Genomic DNA, 20,962 nt, shown 5'->3' with positions numbered 1-20,962 from the left:
TTTATTGTTTTTTTATTATCATGCGATTACTAAATTGCTGTTATTTTTAGGATTGGAATTTCTCTTTATTGTTTCACTTAATATACTGTCAGATGCTCTAACTGTGCTCAATCTTTATGGAGAAAAAACTTAATCTCTTGAATTAATGATCTTAATAGCATAATTATAGCTTTAGTTATCAAATATCTAAGTTGATTTATCAGAATTACTACTCTCAAATTATTAGTATTTGCTTTTTACAATTTGCATTTACTCTGGTGTTAAGGAGGATATATTGCAGATGGAGCTATCGCTGTAGGTAAGAGAAGTCTATTCTCTTATAGTAGAAGTGTAAAGCTTTTATTCCTTAGCTCTTGAAGTATCTTCTTCATCATCTTCTAAAGTTAATTCTGTTATCTTTGCAAAGTGATTCAATGTAAATTTTTACTTGTTCTCAAGCTCTTTGAAAGCAATTTCAAGTTCAGAATTTTAAGTAAACTCTATTTCAAAAACATTTGTTGTAAAGCTTGATTTGTTATCATTCTAATCAGCTTGTTGTTATTTGAAATCAATCACCTCTGACATATCGCATTATACTCCATCGAATGTTTTTTAAATTGGAGCTGCTTTGTTTGAGAAGAATTTACTTCTTGGAGATATTACAGGGCTAAGACTCCACTCAGCTTTTTCTAAATTAGGTGGAGCAAGATGATTATGATTAACATCTAAAAGAATTTTATCTTAGGTTTGAATATTAGGAGTATAATTCTCATGTATAGTTTAATTTCTAGAAGAGCATGGAGTTTGAATAGCAGTAGATTAAGGATTACTGAATATTTTGCTTGATCTTTTTCTATTAGAGTTAATAGGACTGCAATTGCTATTTATACTTTTAGTGTGTTCATTTTATCTGCGAGGGGGAGAAGATTAAAATATGCTAAAAGTAATAGGGTTTTATTGTCCAGATTAAACTGTTACGGCTTCAGTAGCTAATGAAAAATTTTCATGATTATGAACATTAGCACTTCTTTTAGTTGATTCACTTCTTAGTTGAGCGATAGAACTACTACTCTTGATGGGTTCCAAAGTAAAGCGACGACTAGATAAGTGATCATCAAATATTTTTCTATTGGGATATGCTTGTATTCTAACACTTCCATTGGAATCTTATGTTTAACAGACATTTTCATCAAATGTTTTTCCAATGCAATTGCAATTATTTCCCATATTTTTAAAAAAGTGTATTTATTTGTCTCTTTTTTTATTCTTTTTGACAAGTATCTCTCTTAAAAGTAGAATTCAAACAATATTATTTTTTTAGTTTTTTTAAATATTAACAAGGGTTAGAGCCTTAAATCTGCATTTAATATCATAGAAGCCATCAAAAATTAGTTTTTAATAAAAAATAAAAATCATTAAAAATTTCGCACACTTTGCATTTTGATAGCTAAATATTGTTTATTATTTTTTGAAATCCAATTACCATTTTTTGAATTTTGAAGCCATCTTATATTGAGAAAATAATTATCTTTATCTACTCTAAACACATCAAATTCGACTCAATATAGTTGTTATAGAAAGCTAATTGCATTACATTTACAATTAGAATTTATTTCTTTGATAAGGAATAAAAATTTATTTTTAATTGTTGTTATTTTGTTAAAGGCTTGCATCGCTTAAAAATGTCACTCAATATCTACAAATAAATAATCAAATAATAGATAAAATTTTACAAATTGATCACTTAATCTAAAAATAAATTAATAAATCCATTAGCCAAAAATTATCATTTATTAATTTATTTATTATTTTCTATCTTTAATTAATCTTTCATTTATTATCAGTTCTTAAGTAATTTGTCTACTTTAAAAAATCGTAAATACAAATAATTAAATAGACCGAAATTAAAATAACAAGGTACTAAAAGAGAGAGAGATAATTTATTTAACAAAATGACCTAATTTAATTTTAATTAACTTATATTTTAAGATGATCATATATATCTAACTAATTAATACCTTTACTCTTACATAAGATAAAAAAATAATTAAATCAATTATAGATTTATTTTATTAAATTTTATAATTATCTATCTATTTTTTATTTTCTATCAATTAATCATATCTCTCTATTATTTAAATTATTTTTCCTCTACAAAATTTAAAAATATGAATATTTTTATAGAAATAATAATTTTAAAAATCATTTTCAGTAATTTTACAAATTTTGTTAATTTTAAATTTTATTTCTTAATTTTGATATTATTTTAATACATTATTTATTTTTTTAAATAATTTTGAAAGTCTATTTTTTAGATTAAAATTAACAGTATTAATCAATTTTTTATACATATCTGTGTTATATATTTTAAATTTGCTAAGAATATTAAACTATACTATTTAATGAATTTGAAGATATCAATTATATACTAAATAATGTACACTTTCATTCTTTATTAATTTAACAAATAAAAATGTAACAAATTAATAAAAATAATTAAATATTTATATTCGAATAAAAATTAAATTAAAAGTAGATTTTATAAATAAATTATCACTAATTAACTGATATTTTATTAATAGTTGGAAATTTTATTGCTTTGCTTTATAAATATAAATATTGAATATTTATCATTTTTACTTATGAGTTGAGAAGATTTATCGTTTTATATTTACAAATATTATAAATATTCATTTAAATTTAATTAGATTACAAAGCCAAATGATGTCTAAAAGATCAGAGAGGTATCCTATTCTAATACATTTTTGATAATTTTAAGATATTATACAAGATATTTTTTTAGAAAAATATAAATAAATAATTAATTAATTAAAAACAAATCAAAAAAACAAATTTTAACTCCAATTAAAATCAATGTCATATAACGAGTATTCAAACGAAAAGCCTAGATTTTTAAGTTAAGCTTAAGCAGAGAGAAGAAGACAACAATTTGTTGAACATTCAATTAACTACAAGCTTTAATTAAGATTAGATAAGGGTGAAAAATATCAAGGTGTTGTTGAAGTAGAATTCAATTTAACTAATGCAGGTAGAGATCTCTTTATTGATTATTAAGGTTCATCTATCGAAAAGGTAGTTATCAACAAAGCTGAACTTGGAAAAGCAGGTGATTCCTATTTGAATTAAATTTGGAATGGTCTTTTTGTTAAGCTTCCTACTCAATATTTGAATAATGGCAGAAACGTTGTAACAATCGTATTCTCAAATGAATATTGCAATGATGGTTGTGGTTTACACAGTTTTACTGATACTGATGGTAAATAGTATATCTATTCTCAATGCGAGCCTTACTGGTGTAATCGTATATTCCCTTCATTTGATCAACCAGATTTGAAGGCAACCCTTGAAGCCACCATAGTTGCTCCTAAAGATTGGGTTATTCTTTCAAATGAATTAAAGTCTCATGAAGCTCATTTCTCTCAATAGGACTACAAGACCCATAACCCTACTATGCCTTACTCATGCAGTATCCTTGGAAATATTCCTGAAAATAATGATTATCATTACGCAGTATTTAACAAGACACAACTTTATCCTACATATCTTTTTGGCTTTGTTGCTGGTCCCTATGGAGAAATTAAGTGCCAAGAAACCTATAACGTATTTAGATACATTCTTTTTTAATAAATTTAGAAAAGATACTGATTTTAAAAACTTATTTAATACTTACTTTTTAAATTAATAGAACATTCCTATGAGTTTGTATTGCAGACAATCTTTGATGGTTCACTTATAGAAGATGTCAGATTGGTTATTTGCTTCTACAATTGAATCTATGAAGCTCTACGAAGACTTATTTGGCTATCCTTATCCTTACCACAAATACGATTCAGTCTTTTGTCCTGAATATAACATGGGTGCTATGGGTAAATATTTATTTAAAATTTGTTATTTTTATAATAAATGCATTTTACTGAAATTTACTTAAAATTTAATTAAAAAAAATAGAAAACACAGGTTTAGTTACATTCAATGATTTGTATATTTTCAGAGAAGAAAAAACTGCTTCATCTTATACAAGTTTCCTCAACACAGTTACTCATGAACTCTCTCACCATTGGTTCGGTAACCTCGTTACTATGAAGTGGTGGAACGACTTGTGGTTAAACGAATCTTTTGCTGATTTTATTAGTCACTACATCATCTCTAAGATGACTGTAAGCCACAAGCCCTTGATAAACATTTGGATTGAATTTAACTTAAGAAAGTCATGGGGGTAAGATAATTTAAACATATGATAAAATTTTTAATAATTAATATAAATAATTTTACAATAAAAACAGTTACCGCACTGATTAATTGAATACAACACATCCTATTGCTTGTGTTGTTGAAAATACTGAAGCTGCTGATTCCATTTTCGATGGTATCTCATACTCTAAAGGTAGTGCTACTCTTCGTTAATTAATGTCATTAATGGGAGAAAAACCCTTCAGCGATGCATTAAAGAAATATTTCAAGAAGTTCGAATTTAGAAATGCTGTTCTTGATGATTTGATTGAATTCTTTGATCAAGAATTCAAATAATTAAATCTTGGATTCTCTCTACATGAATGGTAGAAATCTTGGATTTAAACTGCAGGTTTGAACGAATGTTAACCTGTATTCAATCCTGAAGATAGAAGTGCTAATGCTTCCCTCAAGATTGTCTAAACTCCTGCACTTCCTCAACACCCTACTCTTAGAAGACATAAATTATAAGTTGCCTTCTTTGACGAAAATGCTAATATTACTACTTACCCTGTCTTACTCAATGAAGCTCATGAAACTGTTCTAAATTACGATGCAAGCAAAACCTAATTCAAGGCTGTCTTGCTTAATTATGGTGATTGGGGATTTATTAAGGTCCTCCTTGATGACATCTCAATTGAATTCTTTAAATTAAATTTACATAAAATTACAGATATTGTTACAAGAACCCTTATTTGGAGAGCTTTCTTTGACATGGTCAGAGATGGAAAACTCTCTTCTGAAGAATATATTGATATCTTCATAAATGCTATTCCTAATGAAACTTCTGATGATATTATTACCTCTTAACTCTAATACTTATAAGGTGCTTACTCTAGCTTCACCCCTGAATAATACAAGTTAGTTTTAGGTGAGCGTGTTTTCAATTTCTTACTCAAGTATCTTTTGAGTATTCCTGCTGAAAATAAAAATAGAATTATTGCAGTAAGAGACAAACTTGATGGTTTTGCTAGATCTGATGCTCATATTGCTAAGTTACTTGCTTGGTATAACGGTACTGATGAAGATCTTAAAAACATTGAAGTTGGTTTATCAGTTTAATGGAGAATTGTTTCCCTCGTACATAAGAGTAGAAAATATACCAGAGAAGAAAAGACTTAGCTTTTCAAGAAATAGGCTGAAAGAGATCCTAGTGATACATCCAAGAATTACGAATAAAAATGTAACTATTTTAAAATTAAAATGTTTTTTAAATTAAAATTTAAAATAATTAAGGTAAGGCTTTAGATGTTAATGCTGAAGAAAGAGAAAAATTATGGAATTTCTACTTCTCCGCTGAAAATACTCTCTCTGTAAGAAACCTAGAATATTCTTGGAGTGGTTTCAATAGTTCTTTCAACCACGAAGAACTTGAACCATATTTTGAAAAATTCTTTGAAAAGATCTTACATGTTTATGATACCAAACCCAAAGAATTTGCAAATGATTTCTATTAATATTTACTTCCCAACACTGAAGACTATGCAAAACTAATTTCAAGACTTGAAAGCCTTTTAAGTAACCTTAATGAAAAGTATGTTTTCTTACAGCGTTACATTAAGGAAAGCATAGATGATTGCTAACGTAAATAGAGAACTCATAATTGCTTTAGAACCAGAGCTCCCTTAGCAAAAACTAATTGATGATTAAATAAAATTATTTGAAATATCTAAGTTATTTTTTTATTTATCAACAAAAATCTGTATCCAAGATTTTTAAATACTTTAATTGAAAATTTTTATTTACTTTTAAAAAATATTATAATAAAGAAAAAAGATGTAAATTTATTGCATCTTATTAGCTATTTTATTTTGTAAAAAGAATAAAATTTGTAGAAACTAAAATTTTAAAATAATTAATAAATAAAATAAATCAAAAGTAAAAAAAATAGAGTTCATATTTTTATAAAAATAATTAAATTTTTGTATTTGTTGATAATTAGTTTAAATACGTTAGAAGCTAGAAATTCACCTACAGTTTTTCTTTGTAAAATATAATTCAATAATGTTTAAGATTTTTTTATAATTTTAACAAAAACAATTTTATTTTTGAATAAATATCCTCAAATTCTTCTCCTTTTTAAAATATTTTTTGATTTTTTAAAAATAAATATTTGGTTTGATTTCTGATTAATTTCAGACAATAACAACATTTTCAAAATTGTTACCTTTAAATTACTTAAAAAACTTGTTTTTCTGATAAACTGGCTGCCTCAATTGTGCTGTTTTTATGTATTACAATATTTATTTATTTTTTTTAAATATAAGATTTTGATAAAACTGAAAATCAGATAATAAATTTAGAAGTTTATTTTAATCAAAAGATTATTTAAAATAAATAAATTATTACTTTCTGTTTTATTTAATTCAAATGTTATTGTATTTACTATTAAATTAACTCAAAAATAGAAATTTTTTAGTTGAAGCAATAATAATATAAAAATTTTCAGAATATATAAATAGTCAAACAAACAAACAAACAAAAAAATTTATTTGATATAATTTAAATAATTTATTAATTTTAAATTATTATAATTATTTAAAGTTGGCTTAATTTTTATTAATTAAAATTTTGTTACTTTATTTGAATTTTTTTAAATAATTATTATTTAATAATGAATAAATGAAATTTTCTAAGATTTATTTAGGGAGTATATAATGTCTATAACTAATTATAATAGTAATATATATATATTTTTTTATAAGTGTGATAGTTAATTTTAATTCAATTGCCTCAATCAATAATACTTTTTATTTATTTAATTATCAATTATTTTTCTATTCTAAAAGTTATTATTATTCCAAAATCCTTTCATTAAAATGCTCTATAGGCTTTAATGTTTCACCTGAGAGCAGTTGCTTTGCAAATAAGACGCAATCGTAGCCACATTTTTTTGTTGCTGGTAAAGTCATTGGTAGGTCTAAATTTAAGTAACCATGAGTTAATTCTCTATATAGAAGCAATTTCACGTTGTGATTAAGCTTTATCAGTTTTTAAAGGAATCTAATACAATCGTCTTTTAGTAAATCTTTGTCACCACAAGCCATTCTTATTGGAGGTAACTGTTATAAAACTTCATCTGAGAATAAAATAGGACTAAGTAATGGGTCAGAGTTAGGATCTATGTTCGGATTAGTTCTATCCATATAGCTATCTAAGCTAACTTTCAAAAAATTGAATGGGATAATTATTTCTTTAAATATATTTATAAATGAAGGCGTAAAAAAATCCATTCTTAAATTGAGTGCAGGATAACTTAGAATTAATCCATCAGGACGGCGGATACCTCTTTAGAGGGCTAAAAGGCAGATTCCAAGAGCCATATTTCCTCCAGCAGAGTCACCAGCAATTATTATTTTGCGTATTTTAACATTTTCAAAGTATTCTTCAAGTCCATTTAGCAGAAATTAATATACTTACCAACAATCATCAAGAGGCTTTGGGTATTTGTTTTCTGGTGCATTAGAATATTCAACAGAGAAAATAGGAATGTCACCTAGATCTTTGGCCCATTTACGAGTGTACATCTCATGACTCAGAGTATTTAGTCCTACCCACCCACCTCCATGTATATGGTAAACAATATCTTAAATTAGTTTAGGGCCATTCTTTTTAGGTTAATATTCCTCATTTGATTTTCCCACTATTTCACGAGCAATTAAAGGGATATTAGAAAGTATTGTAACTTTGATTGATTGCTTGTTACTTTTATCAAAAAGGTTATACTTTTTCCATTCAGTTTAAACATTTTAATTTCTTTCCTGTAAATTACTAGCATTAATGTTTTCCATTGCCTAAATTTGTACAGAGTCAACAGCTCTTTTGAAATGTACAGGTTATGGAATTTTATGCTAATCTGCCTTTAGATCAAACATAGTCTTTGATGTGTTTTTCTCTATTATTTCTTTTAAAGTTATAGGCTCATAAACAGGTGGAACATATATTTTCAAACGTTAAGTGACTTTAGGTAAACTAGTTTTGAGAAATAATCTCATTGGGTATAGGCGTTCAAAAACATTCCAAATAGCAATTACTAATTCATTTGAAGGATTTACTTGAAAGACTTTTGTTTCTTCCAAACTCTTTTTCGGTTAAAGATAGTAGAAAACAATCCAAAAAGTTTCTAACAAAGCCTTTAATTTAGAAGAATCCTTAGAAACTGTTCTTACTAATGCACAGTTTGATAAATTACTTAGATGGCCAAATTTCTCAAGTGCTTCTTTAACATATTCTGCTTTTTCTAAGATATTTATGTACTCCAAGCGCTATTTAACAAACTTATATTCTGGATGGTCTTTGTCATCAAAATGCATCATTATATCGTTTTAACTGGCACTTAGTATAGAATGGTAAATGTTATGGTCAAACATAAGTCTGTAATGGCTCATTTCTACATAAATCATAGGGATCCTTTTCTTGAATTCGCTTTCACTATCAATCAATCTTACGTTTGCCAGGGTTTGTATTAAATCTTCATTAAAATGTTTGCAACCCTTGATAAGATAATATAGATTTAGTTCTTCTCTTTTTAAATTCTTAATTTCTTAGTGGATGAAGACCGTTTCATCATCGTACTTACCTTAAATCTAGTGATTAATTTAATTAATTAATTTAAGATTATCAGTAGTGATTTAAATGAACCATTCTAAAATTTCTTTCATCGTCCAGACTTCTTTGTTGAGGGTGACTGAGCCATTATATTTTTCACTCTGAAGAAGACGTTTGAATTCAAAATCAAGATTAATAAAAATATTCTTAAATCTTGTAAATAAGTCTAAATTTAAATCACTCATCTATAAAATTTAGTTATTGCTATAATAATATGATTTTATTAAGTAATGAAACTTTTTTAGCGAAGTAAAAAATTTTGTTTTTAAGCTTTTTAATTTTTACTTTTCTAAAATTTTTAATTATTAAATTATTAACAAATTAAAAAATCTGAGACCTCCAAATTTATTTGATTGGAAATAGATGAATAAAAACAATTAATAATATTATCTTGCTTAACTGTTAAACATAACCCAAAAAATTTTCTTTTATACTCTATATTACACTAAAATCAATAGAATCAAATCACTATCTCGTTAATTAAAACACAGAAAAAAAAATAAGAAGTAATAATTGTTTCAGTATTTGTAAGCTGAAATGACATATTTTCACAATTAATTTACTTGTGCTTCAGCTATTACACTATTATTTCAATTTGCAAAAATATAAAAAATGATAATTTATTGGAAATTAAACAATTATTTATTTTCGCATGTATTATTTACTTCTTAATAGCTATCTTTTATTCTCTCAAACAAAATTTTATTTTCGCTTTTATCAAAAATCATTAAATCAATTAACATTTTTTAGTGACCTACAATAATCTTATTTTTTATCAAAATACTTTATTTTTATACTTTTATCAAAAAAATCTGATTTCAAATTTATTTTGAGAAGAAAATTTTTTAGAAATTTTTTGATCTAAAATATCAATAATTGGTTATTAAATAAATCACATCAAACTTTATTTGTATAATAAACTAAGAACTAATCTCTAGATAATTTTTATAAAATAGATAGAGTATGAATTTATTTAATCCTTTAGCTCAAGTATTTCAATCTCAAAAGAGTTGAAAGCTATTTTAATAATTAAAATTGTATCTTTTTATAAAATTTAGGTATTACTAAAATAAGCTAATTAAATTCTCTATTTTTAGGTTAAATCTTGAAATTAAATAAAATTTAATCAAATTAATTTTATTTAAAACAAAAAAATAACCATTTCATAATTTTTTTATAATCATAGTTGTTAAAACATCATTTTTTTATTTTTGGAAAATTCTTTATAATCTAAGTTTTAAGCTCTAATAATTTTTTTTTTAATAATTTATCATTCTTATTTTATTATATTAAGTAATTTGATCAATTTGGTATATTTATTTATAAAAATATTAATTTTCTAAATATTTCTAGATATTTTATTGAACTTGCTAAGCAAAATAAAATTAATATTTAAAATAAATCAAATATAAATTTGAGATAAAAAAATAAAAGTTAATTAGAATTAAATACAATATAAGTTAAGTTATTTTGATTGATTTAGTTAAATTACTTTAATAGATATTATGTTGTTTACCGCTTAATTAATTTTATTAGAGTTTACTAATTTACTTTTAGTGAAAATTTAATTAACTTTATTAAGATTTAATTTAATTTAATTAAAAATTCAAATTTTATTTTTTCTGCCTATATTTTTCGACTTAAAAGCTCCTTTACTTGTATAAGCTCCTGCTGGTATTGATTAATTTTTAGGATCATCTAAGTCGTACAAAATGTTATTATCCTCCTCTTCTTCTTCGTTTTAGTCAAGATATATATCTACTTGTTCATCCATTTAATAAGCTCTTAAAAAGTCATCGTAGTCAATTTCAAGAGGATTTCTTCTATCTTTATTTTTATTAGCAATTACATCATTAAACTTTTTAACCTTTTCTAATAGCTCAGAGGCCTTCTCTATTTATTCCTTTTCTGATAAGACTTACTTTTTATTCTCTAGATAATTAAAACATAATTTAAATTTAAATAAATATTTTTAAATTTATAGTTACTGTTTAAGTTTAACAATGCAGGGTCAAATTCTAGTTTTAGCTCATTCTTAAGCTTTTTATTTTATTCCATTTTCTCTTAAGCAGTCAGAACTTTCTTCTTTTCAGGCAAAGGTTTTTCTGGTGCTTTTTCTCCCTTTTCTCCTTTTTCAGTTTTTTTAGGTTTTTTCTAATTTTTTTAATCAAAATTCTTATCACTCATCATGCTCTCATCTTGCTTTTGTGAATTTTTTTCTTCATCATCACTTTAATCATCTTTATTGAGTTTTTTTTTAAGCTTCTCCATATAATATTAAGCATCAACTTTTCTCTTCTCTTCATCAACCCTTAGTTGCCAATTGTTATTCATGATATCATGTCCCAAAATAAGGGATCCCATCTTTTTGTAATCGTTAAAAGACCAAAGATGACAACAACAATCAAATGAGCTAGTTGCAAACATATTATACTCCTTCAATACTTCAATCCATGTTATGCCATCATTATGAGCACCCTTAAGTTAATGGACAAAAGCTATATCTTTATCTTAGAAGTATTTTTCAAGATTATCCATTTGAGATAAACTCTTATTTTAATAATTAGATTAATATAAAAATCAATTTAAGATAAATTACTATTTGCTTTTCATTAATTTATTTAAGCTCATCAAGTTCAGTAGGGAAGAATCCATTGCTAGCTCTATTAGGAGTTTGCTTTAAAGGAGTTTAAGCTTACTTTGTTTTTTGTTATTAAATATTATCATCCTTAATTTCATCAAGCTTTTTTAAGAATATAGTCAAATCCCAAATTGTCACATTACCCAATTCATCTGAAAGCAAAAGCATATTGTTATCTGAATTAAATGCAAGATGAGTAACTGGAAATTTATCTACTTTATTATTAACCACAGATGTAGTTTCGTATTTTTTAGTAAGAAGATATCTAGTTCTTGCTTTACCATTATTTACACAATAAAAATGAACATATCCTTTTTTTATACAACAGAATCAAAAATAAATAAATAATTTTCAATGATATTCATAATAAATATACCTTCAGAGTCAGATGTAACCAAAGCATTATATGGATCCAAGAATATAACCTTCTTTTTTTCAAAAGGATATTGAGTACTTGGTAGAGTCTCTTATCTGTAGGAATTAAGATTAGTTATAACTATATTACCATCATCTGAAGCAGAGGCAAATAACTCAGAATCTTGTTTAAGGGAAAGCGAATTAACACTACTTTTATGCTACTTCATTTTATATCTACAACTTCTGGAAGGGTCACTACTATCTTCATCATGAATAAATACAGTCTCTTCTCTACTACAACTAACTACTCTATTATGAAATAAAAAATAAATAAAGATCCATGTCTTGTTAAGTAGGTAGTATTCATTACAAAATAATATCTTAAAATTATTAATTAACTCTTTTAGTTTTATTTTTTTAATAATCCTAAAATAATTTTTGATTTAAATTTTGAAATTTTTTTGATGTTGATTTGAAAAAAATACTCATCATTTACAATTATTTGAATAAAAAATAAATACCTTCTGGAGTCACCTGTTCCATCTTCATCATCGTCATCACCTCCTATCTCTATAGTAGCAGGTTTCTTAGAAGTCCAATGAGTAAGATCAGTGATCATTCTGTTGTTGTGCTTTTCGAATTTTTTCATTTTTGCACCATTTTTGATATTTACTGTAAATATGTTGCCGTCTGCATCACCAACAAATAGTTTTCTTTTACGTGTATCAAGTACACAAACAGTAAGTTCAGCAGTAGATAATTCTCTATAAACACTTTGCAATTTACCTGTACGAATGTCCCATACCTTGATACAATCAGGATGAAGTGTAATTAAACAAAGGAGTACGCTATTGTATAAAACTCTTAAGCACATCTTTTCATCTGTTAGCATTTAATCTTTTGGCTCATCGTATTCATAATAGTAAAGTCTTCTAGCTCCAAAAATAATTCTTTTTTTCTAATTTGATGTCACCACAAATGAATTCAATTCATCAGTTGGTACATTTATTGTTTACATGCATAAGAAATTTCTTACATCCCAAACTTTTACCATTCCATTAATATCAGCTGTTATAACTTATGGTGTACCAGGTAAGCATTTGACTCCAATCAAAGGATGATTGTGCCCTCTCAAAAGAAAGATCTTTTCTTTTACATAAGTATTCCACACAAATGCCTCATGATCAAGCTGAAATAAATTTTAATAATTAATTTAAATTTTAAATTGTTAAATTTACTCCAGCACTAAGTAAACATTAATTCATTGGAGAAAAATCAGACCAATCTAAACTATAAACACCTTTTTCGTGTCCTCTTAATTCTTTTTTGGGAAGATGAGTAGCTGCATCCCACAAGCATATATTTGCATCTAAACCTGCAGTTACTAAAGTAGTTTAAATGTTAATTGGAAGAATATCTCCAATAGGAGAAGCATGACCATATTGTTAAGAATCTCTTTTGAAGAAAGGATTCCATCCACCAATCGTACCTTTTTCCTTCAAGGTCTTTGTATCATAAATGTGAATGATACTATCTGACCCTCCTGTATATAAATAAGTAGGTTGGCTTTAAGTTGACCATTTAGCATATCTCATACAAAGCTAAATTTCTGGTACCTTTAAAATATTAAAAATAATTTTTAAATAATTACTACCATCTATTTTATAGATTTATAATGTAACTCTTAAATATTTATAATCAACTAAAACTTTTTAAGTTAGTGAATTTTTTAACTGAAACAATTTGTTTAGGAATAAAGAAGGAAGAATCCCAAAAGTTGATAGTTAAATCATTAGAAGAAGTAGCAATTAAATTTTAATCAGGAATATATTCTGCATCTAATACTGCGCATTTATGAGCATTTACTTCGTAATATAATTCTGCAGTATTTGCATTATAAACTTTAAAGCGAGTGGAGTCTTTTTCTAATACAACCAAGTACTTTAGCTTATCGAAATAAACAATTTTCTCTATTGGGGTTTCATGCTTTTAATTATCTTTGATATGCTCACTAGGAAAATAATTTTTTATAACGTTTTTAAAACTTCTATCATTTCTAAGCAGCCCTAAACTAATAATATGATCTGAAAATTCTTCCCATTCCATAGTTCCTAATTTTAAAGATTAATAAAGAATTTTAAATCAAGTTAAATCATTGAATAATTTCAGCATTTTTCTTAAATTTATGCATTATTTTTTATTTTATAATAAAACATTTTTGATTTTTTGCAACAATCTTTTCATATGCACATAGTAATTTATATTTATGTTTATTAAATTTAATCACTAAATAACTTCAAAAAAAGTATCCATGAATTTTAATAGCTATTTACCATCACCATTTACATCAATTTCTTTGAATAAATCTATAAGTGCTAAAGTTATTTGATCTTCTTTTTACACATCAGATTTATCAAAATCTAAATGTGTTAACATAACTCTTACAAATTCATCAATTTTCAATCCCTTTCCGCTTTAATCAAATTGCTTTTCAATTATGTACATTTTCTTTTAAGGGAGCATTTCCATAATATCAATTTCTCCATTTTGCTTAGAATTGGAATATTCCTATGAATTTTATTTTTCTAAATGACTTGAATCTTTAACATCTGAACTCATTTTACTATTCTTGTATAAACAAACTCTACTTTTTACTTAATCAAATTCCAAACAAATAAGTTTCTAAATATCTAACTAATTTAATTAAAATGTGTTTCTTGGGATTAATACAAAATGTATGGATTCGTTTAAGCTTATTTATTTAGAAATTTAGTTAATCTCCCAACAAAATCAGTTATTTTCATTAAAAGCACGGCAACATTATAAAGATATTTAAAAAAAGATAAAATATATAAAATTAAAAATAAATAAAATAAATTTATATAATTTTTTATTTGAACGATTTTATTGCAATTACATTGTAATTTTCAATACATTTTTTTAATTTTTTATAAAATATTAATTATTAAAATTTGAATAAATAAAATTGTGATTGATCACATTATCCTTGAAAATCCTTCCATGTTTATTTGTTACTCTTCTAAATCTTCTTACTTTTAAAAATTAAATAATAAATAAAAATATTAGATTTAAAATATTTAAGTAAATATAGCCAATTAATTACATTTGAGAGCTTGTGATAATTCTTCTTTGAAGAATATTGTGTTCCTTTTATTTTTTGAATATTTCTTTAATTATATTTTAATTCTTATTCATACTGTTTAATTTTTAAATTAATTTTTTATATTTTCTAATCCATCATATTTAGGATATTTTTAGTTAGAGGATCGTTTTGAATTTATCCCGAATTCAGATTTTACTGCTGCATAAATAAAAATTACTTTCTGTCCCTTAAAAGTTAATCTCTCTTTTAAATTAATTCATAGTATTCTTTATCATTTTAAATAGTTTTATATTAGTTTGCATAATTGATATTTTAATTCTCAATTTAATGATAATTTCTCTTTTCCATTCTTTTTCTAATTGCTTCTTATTAATCTATTTCATTCATGATAAAAAAATGTTAATTTATATAATTAAAATTAATTTTACTAGAAATGTTATCAATAGCATTATTTTCTTTGTTAGAATAGTAATTTTAGTCAGATCTGTAGGGATTGTCCTCTTTTTGAATCAAGCTTTTTAATTATTCTACTTCTTTTTGAAGTCTATCTATTTCAGTGTTATTTTATAAATCCTCATTATTAATTATACTCGACTCATCGATTTTATAACCAAAGCTATTTTACTCATCTGCAAATAAATTTAAGTTGTTTTATTAGCTAAAATAATTATTTGACCTAAACTACTCTAAAGTTTATCTCAATTTCACTTCTGCCTTTTTTTCATCTTCTAAATTCTTTTATTATAAATTCATTTAGAAAGCTAATTGCTAATTGATATTTTCTTAATTCAAAATTTATAGATTGATTTCATTTAAAACAGATTCCTATTCTTACTTTTACTTTTATATATCCTCAAAAGTCTTATTTTACTTAATTATTTCTTCTTACAATTTATTTTTCCTATCATTTAACTCATCAATAGAGTTTTAAAAGCTATTAATAATCTAATGAAGTTAGATATCAAGGTTTTAAATATCTGTCAAAACAGGTTCTTCTTTTTAAATTTGTTCAATAAGTTACTATTTTTGTTACTCTAAGTTCTTTTTTAAGAAAATTGATAAAATTAGTAAAATTAAAATCATAATTTGAATTTTAAACGAAGAAATTATTACTAAAATTTGATTTTCTAGTTATTTTACTTGAACATTGCTAAACTCTTCAAACTTTTCCTTTTATTTGTTTTCTAATTGTCTAACTTCTATAAAAAAATTTTATTAATTACAAATAATTATGGAGTTAAATTTACCTTTTTCAAACAAATTTTCTTAAGAGGCTAAAAGCTTCTAGATTTCTAGTCTTTTTTCTTCTAAAATAATCTCGTACTCATTTTTTTTCTTCATTTTATTTTTCTCAAAATTAATTATTTCTTCTTTCCTGATTCTATCAAATACAAGATGCCTTTTATTTTCTTGCTCTCTTAAAAGATCAATCTAAAACTCTTTGTATTTTTTTTCAAATTCAATCTTAGTTGTTTATCTATATGCTTCTTCTTCTATAGGTGACATTTCTTATATTTAGAATTATTGTTCCCATATTAGTTAAAAGCTTTCTAAGTCTTTTTCGAAGTTTTTTTATTCCTTTTCTATTGCTTTTTTTATTTGGTCTTCAACCTTTTAATTTACCTCTATTTTCTACTTTTCAAAATCCTCAGACAATTATTTCAATATCTCCTAGTGATCTTTCTCAATATTTTATATCCCCTTTTCTTAATCCTCCTATTTAAGTTAAGCATACAAATTAAAAAAATATAATAATATAGAATTAAAAAAATTATTTCAACAATAAATTATATAAATAATACTTTTATCTATTTTAAGTCTTTGATTTCAGATTCAAGCTGTTCTAATTTAGAGACACATAGTTACTCTATTTCTTCTTCAAATATTTTTGTGTTTTCTTCATAGTTTTTTCTAACATGTAAGAGATTATTTTAAAGCTATTATTGTTAGTTTAAAATCTCTGTGTGTTTGAATTACTCAAGCTCCTAAATAATCTTATTTTTTTGAGTTTATTTTTAATAATCTTATTTAATCTTATTATCAGCTATTCTATCACTATAAACTTTAATAATTTCTTGTTTTTATGATTCAAAATTTCTTTCAAGATCTTTTTAAAACTAAGCAAAATCATTTTCTAATTATTGTTAAATTTCATTTATTTTTAACTTGTTTTCTTAGTCAATCTACAACTATTTTTACTATATATATGAATCCTCCTATGCAAGATCTTAATTTTAAAATAAAATGCTTTTAGATTCATTCACATCTTCTAATTGCTTTTTCACACTATTAAAATATTTTTATCCATTTTAGTTATTTATCTTTTATTTAATACTCTAGTTGTTACTAAATATCTAGCTAGGATCTTCAATAGTCGAAGCATAAAGAGATGAAGTCAAATTAGCTGGTGATTTTGTTAAGTGAAGTTTGCTTTCATTTAGAATATTATTTTGGTTTTTTTGATTTTTTTTATCACTCTAAAAAAATTGTTCATTTCTGCTATTCAAATTATTTTCTTTTTAACTTTTATTGTCAATAAGTTAGCTGTTATTTTAACCCTATTCATTTTATTTTTTCATCTATTCTTTATTGACCTTTTCCCCTTCGTTTGAGCTTCTTTGAGTACCATTTATTCCTCTAGAGCTCTTTCTGTAATCTTTCTTCCTTTCGCATGTTTCTAATTCATCTTCAAAATCATCCTCTAAGATAAATATGAACATAGTATTATTTAGGTACATTTACAATTTTTAATTAAAGATAATAAATCATTAACTATCATTTACCTGTAATTGGTTCAGCTGCAATATCTTTTAATTAAAAGGTAGTCTAAGCCCTTTTTTGATATAATTTATTTTTCTCTTCTAAATATAATTTTCTAAATTATTCATCGCAAGGATGATCCCATCTACTTTCACCAGTATCAAAATTGAAATAGTAAATTTCCTCATCTTAAGTTTGGCAGGGTTTCCAACCTTAAGGTAAAGGAGCTTTTAATCCATTTCGCGCGATCCAAAGTAATTCTTTTTCATTTTCAAGATCCATTCCTAGGTAGGAGGCATATTCAAATATTTCTTTTTGAATGTATTTTATAATTAGGTTAAAGTAATTTCTTCAAAAAATTACCTTCTTCAGTAGGTTCATAGTTTTCTATCTCCTCCTCAAGTACAATAGATTCATATTTGTTTTCAGATTAAATTTAATTCATTTATAATAAATAAATATGTCAAATATTAATATTTTTCTTTTGGCTAACTTAGTTGTAAGTAATTAATATCTCTCTATCTATCTATCTATCAATCAATAAATTCGAATTATTAGATTAATTGTTTGTAATTTTCAAAATTGAATATTTTGTAAATTTTCATAACAGAAAAATTCTTAAAAGAGATTATTAGTAAAATACAAAATTAAATGATAAAAAATGATATTAATGCTAAAAAACTTTTATTGATTTAATTAATGATTTGGTTTGAATTTTCTGAGAATAGATATCCTTAAAATATGGGTAAGTTTCTATTTTAATTACTATTTCAATAAGTAGATTTAAATATCTAGAATACTGAATTAATATTTTTTAAAAAAATCCTATCAACTACATTATGCTGAATATTCTAAATATTTTTAATAAATAGTTGATTACTGATAACAAAAATTAATAATCTGATTAATATTCTTATGCTTTTAAACTTTCTTTTAGCACACTAAGGTTTTTATAGTTTATTTTAATTAAAAATTTTGTCTAAGATATCTGTCAAAAGCATTAAAAGAAAAATATTTCAAGTAATATAACAATAGGAAAGAATATAAAGAAATTAATGTAAAATTAAAGCTATAATAATTTTACTACTTCAAATTAAGCCTATGGATAGTAGTTTATATAATAAAGTAATCATTCATAAATAATTTATTAGAATTAGTTATTACTTATTTGTTAAACTTTCTATGAAAATTAAATTAATATTTATTCATTTTAATAGGAGATTACAGTAAAAGCGAGATAATCAACCAAGGATCTTAAGGATCTTAGAATACAATGAGTAAATGCTCTTTATCTCATAAAAAAAACAAATTATCTTATTATATTTTATAGATAAAGCTGGTTCAACTTTTAAAAGACTAAGCTAGTCTAATATCTTCAGTCCTAAAAATTAATAAATATTTAAGAGCATGGTATAAGTATCCGAAAGCCCTATGAACTATTCTAAATTCAAAAATAGCAGTTTCACTTTAGGCAATGGACTAGCAAACATTGGCCAAACATGCTACATGTAAATAAATAAATAAAAATAATTAAATCAATAAATAAGACTGCTTTTTTATAAATAGGAACTCGGTTTTATAATGTCTATTTCACTTATCAGGAGGTAAACTAATGAAGTAAATAGAAGAAAACCTTTAAAATGAAGAAATCTTCAATCCACTTCATGAGTTGATTTTTTTACTTTCTCTAACAAAAAATATCTGTGAGAATTAAATAGCTAACTATGAATAAATGTGCTAAGTTAAGGATATTGTGGATACATATGCCACTAATTTTAGAGGAACTGCTTAATAATGCGCTCATGAATTTTTTTGCAAAATAAGAGAGCTCATACATGACTGTCTAAATAAACATCATTTAACTAAATCAAAAATATAAAAAATAAGTAATTAAACTAGCAACCCCAATTCTTCTCCTCTTCAAAAAGCAATCGATAAATGGAATCAAGTTAATTCAATAGAATCATCTTTAATATCTGATTATTTCAGAGGTAAAACTATTTAAATAGATTTCTTTTAAACAATAAATAAAAAAATAGGCTAATATCTTAAAATCATGACTTGCAAAAATTATTTGTGTAAAAACTAATCTGTCTTATGCGATGTTTTTGATGACATTTAATTGCATATTCCAACTTTAGAAAGAAGAAACTCTTATTTCAACATTTTCCCAACAAGCCAAGATGATAAATTAGAAAATTATCTAAGATTTGAATTTAAAGACGAATTGCTATAAGAAGTTGTTTGTGATAAATGCAAATGTAAAGGAATGGAAATAAAAAGTAGCTTAATAAGAATACCTAAAATTCTTGTCTTACAAATAGTAAGATTTGATGCTTAAAATAATAAAAAGTAAAATAAAATATAGATACCATCAAAATTAAATATTTCAGAATTTATTTATAAATCTGAAGTGCCAAGTAAACAAAAATTTATTTTAAGTTAATTGATATTTTACAATTTTTTTAATAAAATAGGATTTAAAAGTACTGAATATAAATTAACTGGTTTAATTGATCATCATGGAGAAACCCTATTTAAGGGTCACTACACTGCGTAATTAATTAATTACCTTTTAGTAAAAATTCTAATAAAAATATACAATATAAATAGGAATATATACAATCAATAAGATAGAAGCTGGTATTTATTTAACGATGATTAAGTATCTAAATAAGATGCTAATTTTAGTACCAAATTAGAAATTATAGGTTCAGAATCTGCATATATTCTATTTTATGAGCTCAACTAATGATTTTAATTAAATTAAAAAATGAAATAATAATTAATTTATTTATTTATTGCTTTTCTTATGTACATTCTTATCCTCTTAAAATAAATATTTTTATATTTTTCGTATTTTATAATAAATTAAAAAATAATAATAATACAACATTTTTGAAATTAAACCCTTATAAATCTTTATATTTCGATATCATTCCATTTATTATTATAATTTTTATTGCATATTTTATAGTTCATTTCATTTAAAATTTTTAAATTAATAATTATAAATATAAATATATTTACATTTTACCAAAAAAATTATAGATAAATTTCTTCTTTCTTTTGAAATATATCAATAAAAAAAATAGTTTATTTTTTAGTTAAGTAATTTTTATATAATAATTAAACCAATCTTTTTTTTAATTACTTTGTATTTCTAAAATATGTTCATAATAAAAATTTTTTTACAAAATTTAATATTTTGATTTTCTATTTTTGAATAAAAATAAAAAATC

General features: G+C 24.0%; 6 protein-coding genes across 6 annotated transcripts; 2 read left to right on the top strand and 4 right to left on the bottom strand. All coding sequences in view use genetic code 6, as the record gives it.

Annotated features, from left to right (window-relative positions):
- Window positions 1-18: 18 nt before the first annotated feature.
- TTHERM_00475090 (hypothetical protein) lies at window positions 19-1,206 on the bottom strand (the record flags this gene model as incomplete). The annotated part of the gene is made up of 1 exon (XM_001023991.1): window positions 19-1,206. The coding sequence occupies one exon, from the start codon at window positions 1,204-1,206 to the stop codon at window positions 19-21; it is 1,188 nt and encodes a 395-aa protein (XP_001023991.1).
- Window positions 1,207-2,853: 1,647 nt separating this feature from the next.
- TTHERM_00475080 (peptidase M1 family aminopeptidase) lies at window positions 2,854-5,873 on the top strand (the record flags this gene model as incomplete). Its single annotated transcript, XM_001023990.3, has 5 exons — window positions 2,854-3,600; window positions 3,686-3,866; window positions 3,949-4,216; window positions 4,284-5,413; window positions 5,467-5,873. 5 exons carry the CDS (start codon window positions 2,854-2,856, stop codon window positions 5,871-5,873), a joined length of 2,733 nt encoding a protein of 910 aa, XP_001023990.1.
- Window positions 5,874-6,995: 1,122 nt separating this feature from the next.
- TTHERM_00475070 (alpha/beta hydrolase fold protein) lies at window positions 6,996-9,023 on the bottom strand (the record flags this gene model as incomplete). Its single annotated transcript, XM_001023989.1, has 1 exon — window positions 6,996-9,023. The coding sequence occupies one exon, from the start codon at window positions 9,021-9,023 to the stop codon at window positions 6,996-6,998; it is 2,028 nt and encodes a 675-aa protein (XP_001023989.1).
- Window positions 9,024-10,444: 1,421 nt separating this feature from the next.
- On the bottom strand, window positions 10,445-14,455 carry TTHERM_00475060 (EF hand protein; the record flags this gene model as incomplete). Its single annotated transcript, XM_001023988.1, has 8 exons — window positions 10,445-10,770; window positions 10,827-11,388; window positions 11,438-11,790; window positions 11,856-12,145; window positions 12,358-13,025; window positions 13,075-13,452; window positions 13,571-13,947; window positions 14,170-14,455. The coding sequence occupies 8 exons, from the start codon at window positions 14,453-14,455 to the stop codon at window positions 10,445-10,447; spliced, it is 3,240 nt and encodes a 1,079-aa protein (XP_001023988.1).
- A 377-nt stretch (window positions 14,456-14,832) lies between these two features.
- TTHERM_00475050 (WW domain protein) lies at window positions 14,833-18,165 on the bottom strand (the record flags this gene model as incomplete). Its single annotated transcript, XM_001023987.2, has 8 exons — window positions 14,833-14,889; window positions 14,961-15,334; window positions 15,389-16,001; window positions 16,074-16,159; window positions 16,208-16,676; window positions 16,763-17,661; window positions 17,744-18,031; window positions 18,084-18,165. 8 exons carry the CDS (start codon window positions 18,163-18,165, stop codon window positions 14,833-14,835), a joined length of 2,868 nt encoding a protein of 955 aa, XP_001023987.2.
- Window positions 18,166-18,697: 532 nt separating this feature from the next.
- On the top strand, window positions 18,698-20,475 carry TTHERM_000475049 (ubiquitin carboxy-terminal hydrolase; the record flags this gene model as incomplete). The annotated part of the gene is made up of 7 exons (XM_012799971.1): window positions 18,698-18,845; window positions 18,938-18,997; window positions 19,051-19,228; window positions 19,287-19,711; window positions 19,760-20,140; window positions 20,198-20,276; window positions 20,334-20,475. Exons 1-7 carry the CDS (start codon window positions 18,776-18,778, stop codon window positions 20,473-20,475), a joined length of 1,335 nt encoding a protein of 444 aa, XP_012655425.1. The 5' UTR covers window positions 18,698-18,775.
- Between the last annotated feature and the right edge of the window lie 487 nt (window positions 20,476-20,962).

The sequence above is a fragment of the Tetrahymena thermophila genome (genome assembly GCF_000189635.1).
Source record: "Tetrahymena thermophila SB210 genomic scaffold scf_8254403, whole genome shotgun sequence".
Classification (NCBI taxonomy): domain Eukaryota; phylum Ciliophora; class Oligohymenophorea; order Hymenostomatida; family Tetrahymenidae; genus Tetrahymena; species Tetrahymena thermophila.
Note: the sequence above shows the minus strand (reverse complement) of the source record. Positions and strands in the feature narration are given on the sequence as shown.